Source organism: Pempheris klunzingeri, chromosome 2, assembly GCF_042242105.1.
Source record: "Pempheris klunzingeri isolate RE-2024b chromosome 2, fPemKlu1.hap1, whole genome shotgun sequence".
NCBI classification, from domain to species: Eukaryota; Metazoa; Chordata; class Actinopteri; order Acropomatiformes; family Pempheridae; genus Pempheris; species Pempheris klunzingeri.
In genome coordinates this window covers 2,036,987-2,050,771 of record NC_092013.1, presented here as the reverse complement: position 1 = coordinate 2,050,771, position 13,785 = coordinate 2,036,987, and the positions used below count along the sequence as shown (strand labels likewise).

Below are 13,785 nucleotides of genomic sequence, written 5' to 3'. Positions count from 1 at the left end.
AGGCCAATGCAGCAATAAAGAGGAAAGTAAATGTTTCAATGTGTAAATGCAGTAGAACACGAGTAGTTGTTCTCTTCCTCTTGGTGCTCTGTGTTACACTTGAGAGCTGTGCTGACATGTAATGTACGTATCACTGTGCTTTGTTTTGCTTCGGTAATATCAAGATGGCCTGATAGGAGGTCCAACGAAACAGGATAGCTTCTACAAACAGCATCATTATCTGAGATTTGCTCGGCTGGTTTTTATAGCGCTGAAGTGGTGGAGATGTGTTAAACGGTGTTGATGCGTGTGTTTGTGTATTCGTTCCCGCTGGATGTGAAGGTGTGATTACTCACTCCAGCCGGGGAAAGAGGCAGAGGAGGCAGTTAGGAAGGGAGAGCGATAGGAGGGCGACTAAATCCACAAATAGTCGACACAAAAGAGATTTCCTCTCTGCCGCTGACAAAAAAAACCTTCAGCGCTCAATTTTACCTCTGATTGTATATTTCCTCTCAAAGACGGACACATCAGGCAGGTTCATCTCAAAGCACCGTGTATCTCTATCTGTGGTGTGGATGGGCGGGTTTTCAGGTGGAGAGGAGACGTGGTTCCCTCCTGTTGTGCCAGCTGGTGCACCTGTTCTGAGTCGGGCTGATTGACTCACAGGAGGGTCAAAGGTCAAAGCGCATCCACCCACTGACTGGGACGGCCAGATGTCCCAGATAAATCTGCAGTCCTGGATTTCCAACAGGCAGCCTGGCTGCTGGAGTAGAAGAGGTACAGATGGCTGGTGGCTGCCGTGCTTCCACTCCCTGTTGCCTCGAAACCTGCTGCGCGTGCTTTTATTTCATGCATGTGGAAACATGAAATTCAGTTTTCTCTTTTTTGTGATTGTGTTCTGATAAACTATTTCAGACTGAGAAGCACAATATTTACCAGTCCACATTTCCGTAGTGTCACCATTTTGTGTTTTGGTCTTTAATGGTGGTGGGTGGGGGAGGTGTTACACTAGAGGAGTCTGCACTGATGCAGAAGGTATAGCGCTTCCTCTCCCGTACCCCCCTACCGAGTCTCTATCCCGCCCCTTCTCCCACTGTTTTTTCCGGACACTTCTGTGCTCACCAGCTATGTCAGACTGTCAGACTGTCAGACTGTCAGCGCAGCGCTGCCCTACACCGCTAACGTGGACGTGGACATCATCGTATGTTAGTTTGGCAGACATCGCCCAACCTGAAAAGGCCCAGGGGCAAAGACGTGTTGTTGAAGCCCTCTGCAGATGTTGTGTGTGCTCGTTAAGTTATCATCAGGTACAGTGAACGCAGCAGACGACACCTGGCAGCCTCATTATTTGTACAGAGACTCCGTTATTCCCGTGTTACCTCACGTGCACCTGTTTGTCTAACTGTGTTACTTTGAGTCTGTCTGATTAAATACGGTACAATGACTAACTAAAATTTCAAAAACTAGACTGTAGCCTCTTGCCTCCTTGAATGGCTGTGACAGATTCTATTAATGTCTTTGAATTGAGAGTCTGTTGTGCCTCCCATTATGGTTGCACATGGTTCTGCACTCACCTCAGTGGAAAATGACTTTTACACCACAGCAGCTGAGTTAGCAGTTCCTCCAGGGTGGTGGATGTGCTGCTTGCTGTTCATTCATTTATCCACTTATCGCTCTGGCGTCTTGAGAAAAGTACGCCTTTACTCCAAACCCGTTCCTTTGTGTTTCTGTGGCCCCACAGGAGAGTGACACACGAGTTCTCCTCCTCTATTGAGGCGAACTTCAGCCGAGCACATACTTCACTGTCTCCCCCGGCGGCTCCAGTGGCTGACGATGGGCGGCCAGAGTCGGACAGCTCTCTGGTGTAAATGTGTTTGTCTCTCAGCCTGCTGCTGTAAATAAGAGCCGTGTGTGTGTCCTGTGTCTGTGGGGTTCTGGTCTGTGGAGCACTTGGGGCTTTACTGCTGACTCCCGTCCTGCCGCTTTGATCGAGGAGCACCCCGAGGAACAGAGTGTATTCTGCCAAACTAAAGTTTAGAACCATTTAAGCTTTAAACTGACCTACTTGAGCATTGAGCACAATGAATGAGCTAGAAATTATGGACTTGCTTTGGCTTTAGGATACAACGTGTTGTAGCGCGTAACGAATCAAAATAAAAAGAAGTGCTCAGGTTAACACAGACTGCCGGTGTTCTCAGGGAGAGTCTCATGTTAACAGTTAAAGTCTTAAAGGTAGCACAACAGAGGAATCGTCATTGTTAAAACATAAATGTCATTTTTTATTTTACTGTTGAAGACTTTCTGTTTCTTTTACTGTTTGAACTGTTTGATTTGCTCCGGCTAAAATACTAAAAAATCTAATCCTTGTTTCCAGGTTTCAAGTCTAGTTTCCAGTCTTCTCCAATAAAGCATGACGTTCATTTAATAAATCATGTTTCCATCCAGAGGAAAATAGACCAGGGAGCAGGATATGTTCATGATATGTGACTAACCAATCAGAGGCCGGTCATGTCAAAATCTAACCAATCAGAGGCCGGTCATGCATCACTGGTAACTTCTCAGTGGCACCCCTCTTGTTTTTCACCTTTATTAGACAAAAGAATGATCTGATTGGTAATAAAAAGAGATCCAATATATGTGTGATTGATGAAAAGTGCGTTTTGAGGTGATTGCCCTCTGAATGATGCTCCTGTATCATTCATGATCAACGTGCAGACTCTGGCAGAGTGACTTTCAAAGAGCATTAGCGTCTGTGTCCACTGGGCATCTTCCCTTAAAAACAAATGCTAAACAGATGCTGAAGGGAACGTCTGTGTGCGACTCTTGTTGTTGCTAAGCAACCACAGAAAATCCATTCGAAATACGGCACTTTTTTGGCTAAAAGTAGAATTCTCGAGTGCTAAAAACATGGTAATCACTGAGCACTGCCGGGACGGTGCAACAGGGTTTCCAGCAGGAACTACTGAGGAGGAGAAAAGAGACTCTCTGTGGACTCTTTGCCTCAGAGGTGGATCATAATTTAGAAACGACTGTTACAACAGGAAACAGACCTTTTAAAATGATGCATGTTTTAAATAACTTCTTTTACACTCAGGCGGTGATGAAAGTGGAGGAAGACGGAGAAGTCCGGGGTAGTTAGAGGAAAGTGATGTGTTCAAAATTCAGAAATATTTTTAAAGATGAAGTCTTGACTGCTGTGACGGAACCATCTGATCTTCTATCTAATCTCAGTACCCACTTATTCTTGGTCGAGGCTTCCCAGCATGCACTGGGGGAACAGCAGAAAAACCTCCAGAGCAAATTCACCGATCGATTTCAGAGCTGCTTCAACTGTGTTTGCCAAAATTGTTGTATTTTCCTCGCTGAGTTTCCCAAAAACAGCTCCACCTCCACTGCAGCCGGAGTTATATAATGTCTCTGATGCACAGGAGCCTCCTGTATATCTGAGGTACCCAACAAAGAGAGGGAGAGACGGCCTGAGACCGAGGAGACAGAGCGCATACACAACGGAATGAGTCTGTGAGTGAATCACCTGGTGGTTCACTGCTCTTTTCTCTCCGTTCTCCTCTTTACAGGCGCCCAGACCTCAACAAATGTGTGTTTGCGCTTTCTAATGCATACGTGAATAGAGAATACAGATGTAATCATATTCCATGCATACGGTATAGCCATAGGTAGCACACTGTATGTATGAGTGTAGTTTTTGGACCTCACACACTCACAACCTCAGCACAGTGTGTGTGAGTGTGTGTTTTCAGGCCTAGACACCCTGTGCAGGGGTTTTTCTGCCTATGTAGGTATCCTGTCAAGACCTGAATGGACGTTTAATCCTGCAGCCTGCTGCTGAAGGCCTCTGGGGTAAATTAGAAATGTAATAATAGAACAAGCTATGAGGGGAAGTGTGTTCCCGGTTGTGTGTGTGTGTGTGTGTGTGTGTGTGTGTGCGCTCACCTGTTTGTGCTGTGTGTGACACACAACTATTGGCCTGCTATTTTAGGGTTCGTTAGACTGTGATCATGTTCATATGTGCATTAAAAACGTGATTGGGATAATTAGAGGGCTGCAGCTAACAATTACTTTCACCATCGGCTGTGTTTTCAGTGAATCGTTTATTTAATAGAGCGTCGGAGAGAAGCTAGAAATGACCGTCACACATTCACAGAGCTCAGATAGAAAAAGGAACCGGTGATGTTTTATGTGTATTTTACTTGGGAAATTACTTAATTGATTGTTTGTTGACTTAATTAATCATTTAGGGAAATAGCAGCCAGATACAATGAATTATAGACAACAACAGGTAGTCAGATATGACAGTGTGCAAGAGAGCAAAGTCATAGAATAAGTCAAGAAAAAAGAAAAATTGTTGCCCATTAATTTTCTGTTGACTAATCAATGAATTGTTTCAGATTTAGACAATTAAATGAGTAAAGTCAGATTCACTAGTGGTCTTTTAGACTGTGGAGAAGAAGGGCAACAGGACTAAAATCCTCCCCCTCTGCCAAGCGTGAAGAAAAAAGGCAGAATATTTGGTATAAGACCGAGCTGTGAGATAAATGCTGTAACACTGCAACTGTTATTCTGGCACGACAGGAAAATAATCAGTCAGTCAGATGTTATAGATCCAGTCGCTCTCCGTATCAGTGCCCCCTGTGCTCCGACCCTCCCTGTCGCTCTCAGAGGAAACAGGTTTGATGATCCCTGCCTTCTCGCGGGGCAGCTGGACCGGCCGCTGTAAATGTGTTTGTTGATGTGACAGACTGTTCACACAGCTTCTCTGCCTCGTGGCTGGTGCATGCTGGCGTGGGCTCCGACTCTCTCTGCGAGGCCAAATGGGAACAAGCTGGTAGAACAATGAACGCGTTCACCTTAACTGTATTACAGCCTGAGTTGTGATTGTGTGAGTGCCAGTGCCTGGATAACACAGTGCAGAGCAACCGAAGCACAACTTCCTCATGAGCTGGATAATATGCTGAACAACAGATGAATGTAATCCCTCTCTCTCTCTCTCTCTCTCTCTCTCTCTCTCCGTCAGAAACACAAAGTAGATCTGTTCTACAAGGTTCGCCACGTGATGATGGAGCTGATCGATCTGAGGAGGCAGCTCCTGTCGGGGCACCTGACGCAGGACCAGAGCCGAGACGTCAAGAGACACATCACCGTCCGACTGGACTGGGGCAACGAGTGAGAAGACGAGCACACACTGCATTCACACACACATCACCAAGTGTTCCTCCAAAGGGCGCAAATCAATCTTAGGACAAAACATTTCCCCGTATAGATAAATGAGCATAAGCATGTTCTGTGCTGAGGACTCACAGCTACAGACAGCAGACCGGCGCTCCCCCGACACCCACGCAGGGCAAACAGAGGTATGATTGGAGTCAGGTGGATGAAGCCGTACACCTTTATTTGAAAAGGCTCATGGGAGTTTGTCAAAAGGCCGACAGAAAACAACTGAACGGAGGAGAAATTGCCCGTTGACTTGGGATTGAGTTTTTAATGCTGGAGGAATGAAAGGTGAGGACGGGACTGTAACATGGCTTATTAAAAGCTGCAGTCTGTGGGGAACACATGATAAAAAAAAAAAAAAAAGGGCCATAACCAGAGGCTTCAAGTGGAGCCTGGAGCCTTTATCCACTTCCCTTCCTGAGCCAGGTGCATCTCATTCAGGTGTAGAGGACCTGGGCGGAGCTACAGAGAGGAGGAAAAGGGACAAACACATGCAGCCATGACACACCACAGAGGTTCCTTCTGTTTGGGCTTTTTATTTGCTGTTACACGTTAAGTTTCAATTTGGTAAAAAAAAAACAACCTTTGGTGCATTCAAGGAAACTTTGAACAAGATTTAACTCACAGAATCTTGTTTCAGGAGGTTGCCGCTCCGTCAATTTAATGTTCCTGTTCTGTGTTTTTCTTCGATTGTAAAGTTCACATGTAACGATCACATGCAGCTCTTCCTCGCCCACTGATACAGACCCACAATCAGACTCAGTCTGGATCTGGATCTGGATCAGAGTCCAGACTCTGAGGATTGCTGCCGTAGAGCTTAGAGGCCAATCACAAAGAAAGTCGATTCATTTCATTTTGATAATCCATGAATAACTCACCACTTTATTACCACTTTGTGTGAGTTTAAATTGAATAAGTTTTGGACTAATGGACTTACACAATGAGAACTGTTAATTAATTGGGTCATTGTGAGGTGTTTTCTGACATTTTAAAGACAAAATGATCAATCAGTTAATTGAGAAAATAATCCCCAGCTTCATCTCTAACGACAGCTCCGGGTTTTATCACTGTCATCCAACCACATTTTAGAGAAACGAAGGAAACTCCCTGAAAGGTTTTCCTTGTATTGTACGAGAGGCCAGGTTACGTAAAGTGTAATGAATAAAATCCGTCAGTTCTCAAACTTTATCAGCCAGAGAATGATGTGCTTCCTCTGCCTGCGGAGCCTCGGTTAAACACAATGTGCAGGCACTAACTCAGAAATCCTCGCTCTCCGTTTCTCATTCACGGCTAAGAAACCGTTTTTATCAGGAACATTCTGCATCCTGTCTGTCAGACCGAGGTCACCGATCTGTAGGTGAATGATGTGGTTGTTGAAATTGAACAGAAAGTAATCCTCAGGAACAATAACCCCAGAGGGCACGTCTAAAATAACTGTAATACTGTGTGTGTGTGTGTGTGTGTGTGTGTGTGTGTGTGTGTGTGTGTGTGTGTGTGTGTGTGTGTGTGTGTGTGTGTGTGTGTGTGTGTGTGTGTGTGTGTGTGTGTGTGTGTGTGTGTTTAGTGGGAAGGTTTTTGTACCGATACATTTCAGAAATGTGTACAATGTTTGTGTGAAGGTTATACAAAAGACATGACTCTCTCCCTCTCTCTCCCCCTCTCTCTCTCTCTCTCTCCCACTCCCTCTCTCCCCCTCTCCCTCCCTCTCAGACACCTGGGTCTGGACCTGGTGCCCAGGAAGGAGTTTGAGATGGTGGATGAAGACCAGATAAGCGTGTCAGACCTTTATAAGATGGTGAGTCCTTTATTTAGAGCAGGAAACACCCAGTGATCCTGGATCACAGCTCCACTAAGAGTAGAAGCAGTAGAAGATAAAACCTCACAGATTCACAAACGTCTTGGAGAGAGTGACTCTAACAGATCTTTAGTCTGTTAGACCTTTGAGCTGGAGCTCATTAACGTAGATAGATAGATGATAGATAGATAGATAGATAGATGATAGATGATAGATAGATAGATAGATGATAGATGATAGATAGATAGATAGATGATAGATGATAGATAGATAGATAGATGATAGATAGATAGATAGATAGATAGATGATAGATGATAGATAGATAGATAGATGATAGATAGATAGATAGATAGATAGATGATAGATAGATAGATAGATGATAGATAGATAGATAAATAGATGATAGATAGATAGATAAATAAATAGATAGATAGATAGATAGATTATAGATAGATAGATAGATTATAGATAGATAGATAGATAGATGATAGATAGATAGATAGATAGATAGATGATAGATAGATAGATAGATAGATGGATGATAGATAGATAGATAGATAGATAGATAGATAGATAGATAGATGATAGATAGATAGATAGATTATAGATAGATAGATAGATAGATAGATGATAGATAGATAGATAGATAGATAGATAGATGATAGATAGATAGATAGATGATAGATAGATAGATAGATAGATAGATAGATGATAGATAGATAGATAGATAGATAGATAGATAGATAGATGATAGATAGATAGATTGATAGATAGATAGATAGATAGATGATAGATTGATAGATAGATTGATAGATTGATAGATAGATGGATAGATGGATAGATGGATAGATAGATAGATTGATAGATAGATAGATAGATAGATAGATAGATGATAGATAGATAGATAGATAGATAGATGATAGATTGATAGATAGATTGATAGATTGATAGATAGATGGATAGATGGATAGATAGATTGATAGATTGATAGATAGATAGATTGATAGATAGATAGATAGATAGATAGATAGATAGATAGATAGATAGATAGATAGATAGATAGATAGATTGATAAATGGATAGATAGATAGATAGATAGATAGATAGATAGATAGATAGATAGATAGATAGATAGATAGATAGATAGATTGATAAATGGATAGATAGATAGATAGATAGATAGATAGATAGATAGATAGATAGATAGATAGATAGATAGATAGATAGATAGATGATAGATAGATAGATTGATAGATAGATTGATAGATGATGATATAATTATTAAATAAGTGGTTATTGTGTTTGAATCCAACACTAAAATGATATTTGAACCACATCACTAGTTCTGGTCTTGTAGCAGGTTTGTTATTTTACAGCATTCAGAGATTTTACTCTTCAGTACTCTAACTATGTTATGAATGTTATGATGTCGTCAGTTCAAGCATCAAAAACAGATTTTTAGGACTGTAGATCTGTAGACAAAGGAGTCGATTCCTGGCGGTAAAGAGGATTTCATCACCGTTTCTGGATTTCACCCTCAGCTGTGGCAGAGTAATGTTGCTGATGGCAGGTTGGGTTTGGGAAGAGTCCTGGAATCAGAGTGAAGGCTGCACACTGAGGTGTGAAAGACACAAGTCTGAGCAGCTGCGGCAGTGATTACGGACGGACTGGTGTAGATCAGCAGCTTCATCACTCTTCTTCACATGTTTTACTCCACCATAATTCTAAACAAACTAAAAAATAAATAATGCACTGTGGAGGGTTTGCTCTGTTTGCTTCTGCTGTGAATCAGCCACCTGTTGATGTGCTGTGATTCTGTCCTGCTGGCCCCCCCTCATCCTCCTCATCCTCCTCGTCCTCCTCGTCCTCCTCATCCCTCTGCTCTTGTTTTTCCTCTATTTTTTGTTGAATTGCTACACAATCACAGCTGAGAGCAGCCAGTCTGACCCCTCTGATTCTATGAACCACCTCTTTAATGCTCCCATCAAACATACATCTTCTCATGTATATACCATGTCGGCACATTCAGTTTCTCCACTGCGAGGTTCTCAGTACAGTCTCAGTCTACTACTGGTGGCCTCAGGGCACAGGAAGGAGAAGGAGCGGTCCAATGGGAGCCCCCCCCCCCTCCTGTAATACTATACAAATATTACAGGAACACTACAGGCAGCGCCTTGTTACTTATAACTTTGATGGTGAAGGTGACACCACTTTGTAAAGTGTGGGCTGAAACATAGTTTAAAAGTTTAGATAATATTATAGATTCAAGGCGAAAAAAGGTACGATTACAAATCAGTTTACTGTTTCAGCACCACGGACAGCAGCAGGGATTTACCAGCACAGCACCGGTCACATGTTTAGGTCACGCCTGCCAATACTAAGCAGGTAAAACTGGACCCTGGAGGTGTTCAGCCTTGTAAGAAGACATTAGAACAAACTAAACTAGGTGACAGGCCCAACTGGTGATGTAATAACAGCTTCTCACCAATATGAGCAGTCCTCCAAGTTCTGAGCTGATGTTTCTCCAGGCGTCGCTCCTCCTGTTGGTGTCAAAGCAGTGAGAAGTGACAGGTCGAGCAGCTCCGGGTGTCCATGATGGAGACGGCTGTAATCAACGGCAGTGTGGCCGACCTTACAACCAGAGTGACAGAATGAGTTAAGCAGGTCTCGTGGAGCTGAGGGCTTGATTGTTGTCACATGTTTCCATCTTGGTGCCATAAAAACAGGCGTATTTTAACCCATGTAGTTGTCTACGCTTGCATCTCTGTTGAAAAGAAGGAAGCTGTGAGCTGTGGAACGTCTGTTTAAATCACCTACCTCTCATGCAGATCCACTAATGTAAGGATCTGAACCAATTACTGCCCAATTACAAGCTCACAACAACATAACGTTATACTTTTATACCATAAAGTCCATTTGAGTGGTGCATTAAATATCAGAAATACAAAATGAGAACATTTAAATGATCTTAACGTCAGGGGTATGTTGGGGAATTTAATCTCTGAATTACTTACATTTGGCACATTTAGGCACTAATGTCACCAACTAATGATGAACATATTTATTCCAGATGTAAAATGTTTCGTTTCATATTCTAATTGCTTCCAACAGAAAAAGTATGGCGCATCTCTATTAACACTTTGCTTCACGTATGTTCACGGTCTGGATGGATGATCTGAGTCAGCCAGGGTCACATTTCCAGGGCTGAAATAAATATTGAATTAAGTGTGAGGAGTATTCTTGGCCGTTCGTGGTCTCTTTGTAATACTTGATGTTCTGTGTCTTACATCAGTCCTGCTTTAAATAGCTGAGCTGTACCAGTCAAACTCTGTAGTCGTGGTGATTCCCCCTTTGTTCTGTTGCCTAGATACTGATCTGGAGACAGGATGAGAGAAAGAGGAGGAAAGAGAAACGGAGATGAAGTGGTAAAGTTTATAGATGGTGGGACGGAAGGTAGGAAACAGCAAACGAGCAGAAAGAGAGAAAAAAGGAGTAAAATCTCCTTTTTCTGCTGCATTAGAGCCCATCTGAGAGCCAGAATATGTTCTTTACAGACAGACAGATATGAAATGCTTATTTGTAGTAATGAAAATGAAAATATCCTCAAGTTTTTTTCCGTCTCCAAAACTCCAATATAATACAACACAACAATCAACTGCAAGATAATTCAGTTTATCAGTCTAGATGATGATAATGTGGATTAATTATAGGAATATTCTTGATGAAACAGACTCATTTACATGTATCCAAACATGTATAACTAAACTACACATGTAGAAAATGCCAATATGGACGCTGAGATAATCTAGTTAAAACATTTCTGTCATTGTCAGTATGTGGAAGTGTTGTTCGTCCATGATAGCATGTCCATAATGTGCACACGCGTCGTACGTGCATGAACGAGTTCCCGTGATGGATGGATTCTATTTTTCTTACACTGAAACAGCAAAACGTTTCTGATCGGTTACCCGACAAAACTCGGCGGTAAGAAGTGGACGGGAGATTGGCTGCAGGCTGGCGTTAATTTTCCGCTCAGGTTGGAATATTTGCAGATGGGTTGCATTTGACAGTCATTACTTCAATTCATCAAACAGGTTTTCACTTCTCGCTGCCTCTCTTCTCACACAGCCAGTCAAGAGATTTAGAGAGACAAGTCGGAGTAATGAGTCTCTGGGGCGTTTTAGCATTTTCATCATCTGAGGAGGAGAACAGAATGGAACACAATGGAGAGGAGCAGAGCTGGAGAGGGAGGAGAGGAGAGGAGAGAAGGAGGAGAGGAGAGGAGAGGAGAGGAGAGGAGAGGAGAGGAGAGGAGAGGAGAGGAGAGGAGAGGAGAGGAGAGGAAACAACTAGAGGAGAGGGAGGGAGGAAGGAGTGGAGAGGAAATGAGGAGAGGAGACGAGGTGAGATGTGAGGAGAGGAAACAAGGAGAGGAGATGAAGAAGGAAGAAGAAGCAAGGAGAGGAAAGAAGGAGGGAGAGGATAGAGAAACATGGAAAGTAGGGGAAAGGAGCCGAGGAGAGGAGACGGGGAGAGTAGAAGAAATGAGGAAAAGTTGGCAAATGAGGAGAGGAAACAAAGATAGGAGACGAGATGGAAGGAGGGGATAGGAGATGAGGTGAGAATAGGAGACTAGGGGAGGAAACAAGGAGAGGAGAGGACATGATACTTGATGTAATGTCTTGTGTCTTGCTCTCCTCCACAGCACCTGTCCAGCAGACACAGCGTCCAGCAGAGCACCACACAGGTAACAGAACTTATACATCCACCTGATGCCACTGATAAGGAATGAAGTTATTAAGGAATGCAGGTTCTGTTTGTTCCATCTGACCCACCACTACTGCTAACACACAATGTTCAATTAAGGCCTTAAGAAGCAATGAAATGATATCTTTCATCAGATAAACACAACCACAGTGGTGTCCTTAGTGCCTTTCTCAACAGCATCTCTGTGTTTAGCTTAACAGGAGAAGTTTTTAAATGGGATAGAGAGAGGTCCTTATCCATAGTCAGTGTGTAAACTACAGCAGGTGACGGTCGGCTCGTCCCCAGTAGGGAGAAGCAGGCAGGCGTCCTCTAAAAAAAACGGAACGGACGCTGCTGTATCGCTCAAAGGCTCTCTTCAAAGCCACCAGACTCCATTGACAAAAACAGGAATTTTACCTCACAGATCATCAGACTTGCTGGACTGAAAACAGGTTCAGTTCCCCAGCAGAAGGGGCTGTTTGTAACGTTGGGTCACTCTTATATAAAATACGGCGATAGTCCAGAAGTGTTTGGCCCTTTAGTTATTTTCAGGAATATTCCATATGCTTTGGATGATAAACCCTCTTAAGGATTAAGGGAATGTCTTCAGGCCTACTGTTGGGCTACACTTTCCCACAATGTTGTGATTCGTGTCCAGAAGTGTTAAAAGTGATAAAAGACAACTCAGCAACGTGGTGAAAGTACAAACTGTGAATGTCTGTGAATAAGCTGACTATCAATAAGTCCCACATGCAGCTCCTCTTTGGAACAAACACACCTCACAAACTGCTGATCTGCTGTATTTTTTTAATAGAAACATCAGATTTGGTGTCACAGACTTTCCTCCTGAGACCTTTCTTAAGGTGTCTTCTGTGGTACACTGTGAACACTGATGCATCCTCGTAACTGTGCTGCTGTGGTGATTTATTATTGATGCTAACTCTCTGTGATGTCGGGTTTTAATGCTCGTTCCAGGGTGACGGTACCCGGCAGCGACACGGGGAGCCGTGCAGAGTTCCAGTACCACACCACCTACTGGTCAACCTGAAGAGCTTCACCTACAACAGCATCGGAGAGGACACCGACATATTCTTCTCCCTGTATGACCTGAGAGAGGGGAAGACTATCAGGTAGCAAAGTGCACACTCACAAACACAAATCAGGTTTTATTTCCTGGATTTCTGCAGGCGTGTTCTGGCTTTTGGTTTTAATGACTCTGCTGGCATGACTGTAAAGTAGAAGCACAGCTGCCAAAGCAAAGTAAACAACTCGTAGGCCAAATTTTCAGACCTCGTGAATCTCAAGTTATATTTTTTTTTAGTGTTTCATGAGCTCTTGACCCTCTATGTGCTGATTTACTAATGTAATTCCCTGCAAACGGTTAAATTCATCACTGCACTGCTTGAAACCAAGTCCAAATTTTAGTAAATCATTTAATCATCCTAACATTGGTGAATAATGTTTGGTACCTGTGATGATGGAGAACATTAGCACTTAAAGCTGCAGTGTCTGTTTCTTGGCAGCAGAAACAAGTCTTGAATACAAACATTTGAACTGATGTGAGGAACTTTTTAGGAAACAGGTTCTCATTCACACATGCAGCGGTTACAGAGCAACGTTATTATTCAGTAGGAGTCACGTTTGAGTCCATCTGATGTCGACCCTCAGTCCAATATTCACTCTTTTGTAGCTCTGTTTTTGGTCTCCACTGACTCCTGAGGGAGATACCTGTCTGTCTGTCTGCTGTTTGGTCATCAGGACAAACAGCTCCTCGGTTTTCATGTTGTCATCAATACGTTGTGATTAAGAAAACACTTATAGATTCTTTAAGAACAGAACTAGAGAAGCATGTATGAGGTGGATCTTCTCTCTGTCTGTCTCTCTCCCTCTCTCTCTCCCTCTCTCTCTCTCTCTCTCTCTCTCCCTCTCTCTCTCTCTGTCTCTCCCTCTCTCTCTCCCTCTCTCTCTCTCCCTCTCTCTCTCTCTCCCTCTCTCTCTCCCTCTCTCTCTCCCTCTCTCTCTCTCTGTCTCTCTC

The 13,785-nt window shown here is 43.1% G+C and overlaps 1 protein-coding gene across 1 annotated transcript in view; it reads left to right on the top strand.

Annotated features, from left to right (window-relative positions):
• Positions 1-13,785, top strand: part of LOC139220197 (dedicator of cytokinesis protein 3-like) — a 106,073-nt gene that overhangs the window by 50,089 nt on the left and 42,199 nt on the right. Inside the window, exons 6-9 of the mRNA XM_070852270.1 lie at positions 5,012-5,160; positions 6,919-7,003; positions 11,710-11,751; positions 12,726-12,880. Coding sequence (XP_070708371.1) covers positions 5,012-5,160; positions 6,919-7,003; positions 11,710-11,751; positions 12,726-12,880 — 431 coding nt within the window. The remainder of the gene's footprint in view (positions 1-5,011; positions 5,161-6,918; positions 7,004-11,709; positions 11,752-12,725; positions 12,881-13,785) is intronic.